This window comes from Etheostoma spectabile, chromosome 16 (genome assembly GCF_008692095.1).
Source record: "Etheostoma spectabile isolate EspeVRDwgs_2016 chromosome 16, UIUC_Espe_1.0, whole genome shotgun sequence".
Classification (NCBI taxonomy): domain Eukaryota; kingdom Metazoa; phylum Chordata; class Actinopteri; order Perciformes; family Percidae; genus Etheostoma; species Etheostoma spectabile.
In genome coordinates, this window is record NC_045748.1 from 14,259,832 (window position 1) to 14,261,780 (window position 1,949).

At 39.9% G+C, this 1,949-nt stretch overlaps 1 protein-coding gene across 2 annotated transcripts in view; it reads left to right on the forward strand.

The window, feature by feature from the left end:
- The window catches only part of miga2 (mitoguardin 2), a 9,252-nt gene extending 8,078 nt beyond the window's left edge, over positions 1-1,174 (forward strand). For both annotated transcript variants that reach the window (XM_032538782.1, XM_032538783.1), the window contains exon 16: positions 371-1,174. In XM_032538782.1, the coding sequence (XP_032394673.1) occupies positions 371-568 (198 nt within the window). In that variant the 3' untranslated portion in view covers positions 569-1,174. The remainder of the gene's footprint in view (positions 1-370) is intronic.
- The last annotated feature ends 775 nt before the right edge of the window (positions 1,175-1,949 follow it).

The window sequence follows — 1,949 nt, forward strand, 5'->3', positions numbered from 1 at the left end:
CTCTCTCTCTCTCTATATATATATATATATAGCTAACCTGGCTAGAGCTAATGAAAACAATAAAAATCCTACTTGAACGCATTCAACTCGGTTGTGACGTCATTTCCAGCTTCAGCTTCCGAGTTCTGAGGTAAATGGGAAGCAATATTCGATTCCATGTCTCCTGTTAGGAGCAGATCCTTCTTCATATACATTTGTGGTCTCCAAACCCACTACAAGCAGCTCCAGAGCCCCAGAACAACAGTTTCAACAGGCTAAGTAGGATTAACCATGACAAGTACACCTAGCATTCATGTGTAAAATCGGTGGAGTGGCTCTTTAAAGTTGGAATCAGAATGTAACACTTTCATTTCTCTCCTTTCCTCCGCAGCAACAAATCGTGCAGTACCTGAAAGATATGTTTGATCATGACAAGGTGCGCTTCACCTCTGCTCAGTGCTTGGCTGAGGACATCCTGAGCCTTTCCCACCGCCGGAGTGAGATTTTATTAGGGTATCTGGGAATCAATAACCTGGAGCTCAATGGTGCCCCGCCCAGAGACACAGAGGGCTCTTCCAGGCCAGTCTAAGACAACTAGGCTCACTAATGGCTTCACTGGGCTTGTACAGGCCAATTGCACTGGGCTGACTAGTAAGAAATGGCAGGCACTCGCAGCTCTACACTCATTCTGTAACTACATTAAGACTGGATAGAATCATGCTCCTGTGATACACTGAGAACCAGCATCATTCACTGATTTGTGTCCATCAAACACAACTTACTGTGAGAGGATACATTTTCACCAGATTTACAGTATCAGTGGTACTGAGGGAGACCAGTTGGATAACATGATTCCATATCTCGTTTGTTATCAGCTGCTGTGCGTATCACAAATGCCTACTGTAGTCATGTAATCTCAGACGTGTGAGGACTTGTCTTTGCCTTGTTTGGCGACATGGATACTTTCTAAAAACACACCTAAATGAATGGCTCCCAACACATGAAGACTGGGCCTTTTACTTTATTAATTCGATCGAGTCTCTTCAGAGAACCAGTGTTTGCATTGTGATCTTCCATTCATCTGACTTCTGGGATATCATAGTCTTCAATATTGTGTGAAAAGGAATGGTGCGAGAGTCTGTCGCCAAAATCGTTTGTATCTTTTATATTAAAGGGGGAAGGATATTTGTTAAAACCGTGATCATTTCTGACAGGCTTGGCAAGCTTAGACTTAAAGGATGTAATGGATTTGTCTCCTCATTGATTGTTCTTGGATCCTCTTAAATCTGAAGAAGTATGTATTCCCATTTGGTTTAATTAAGCATGCTAAGATGTCACATATCCAAGAGACATGCAAGAAAACATTGTGTCAAATTAGGAAAGGCTATTAACATGTTACTCAAAAAGAAGTTAAATTATCCCAAAATCTATATTTTGACCACAGATATGTTCTTAGTCAAAGTGGAGATAGTGGGCATCCAGCTGTGATGCAAATAGTTAGGTTTTGTGAACTTTAACTTTCTCTAAGTCACAGTGATCCCTAAGATTTGATCGGACAATGGATGACATGAATATTACCAGTTGTAAGTGCCATAGAGGCACAGAAAGACACTTTCCGCTGACAATAACACAAAACCAGGTGTGACAACATCTATCTGAATACCATCACACAGACCAGTATAGCCAGGAAGCAAATGTCTAAAACAGTTTAACACATAAGTGCTCTCAGGGGTTAAACCGTAACATGTATAAAACTTGAAACCCAATATTAAGATATCTGTTACATTGTGACTAACAAACTCAATGTTTTTTTCCCTTCAAATACTTATAATCATTGTATTTGTTAATTGATTGAGCAACGTGAATTACATCCACATATGTGGGCCTAAATTGTACAACTTGTTAAGCTTTAATTCCCTGAATAAAAAATTGTGAATTTTTTTAAGGAACAAGTACCCAAACACAAGAGA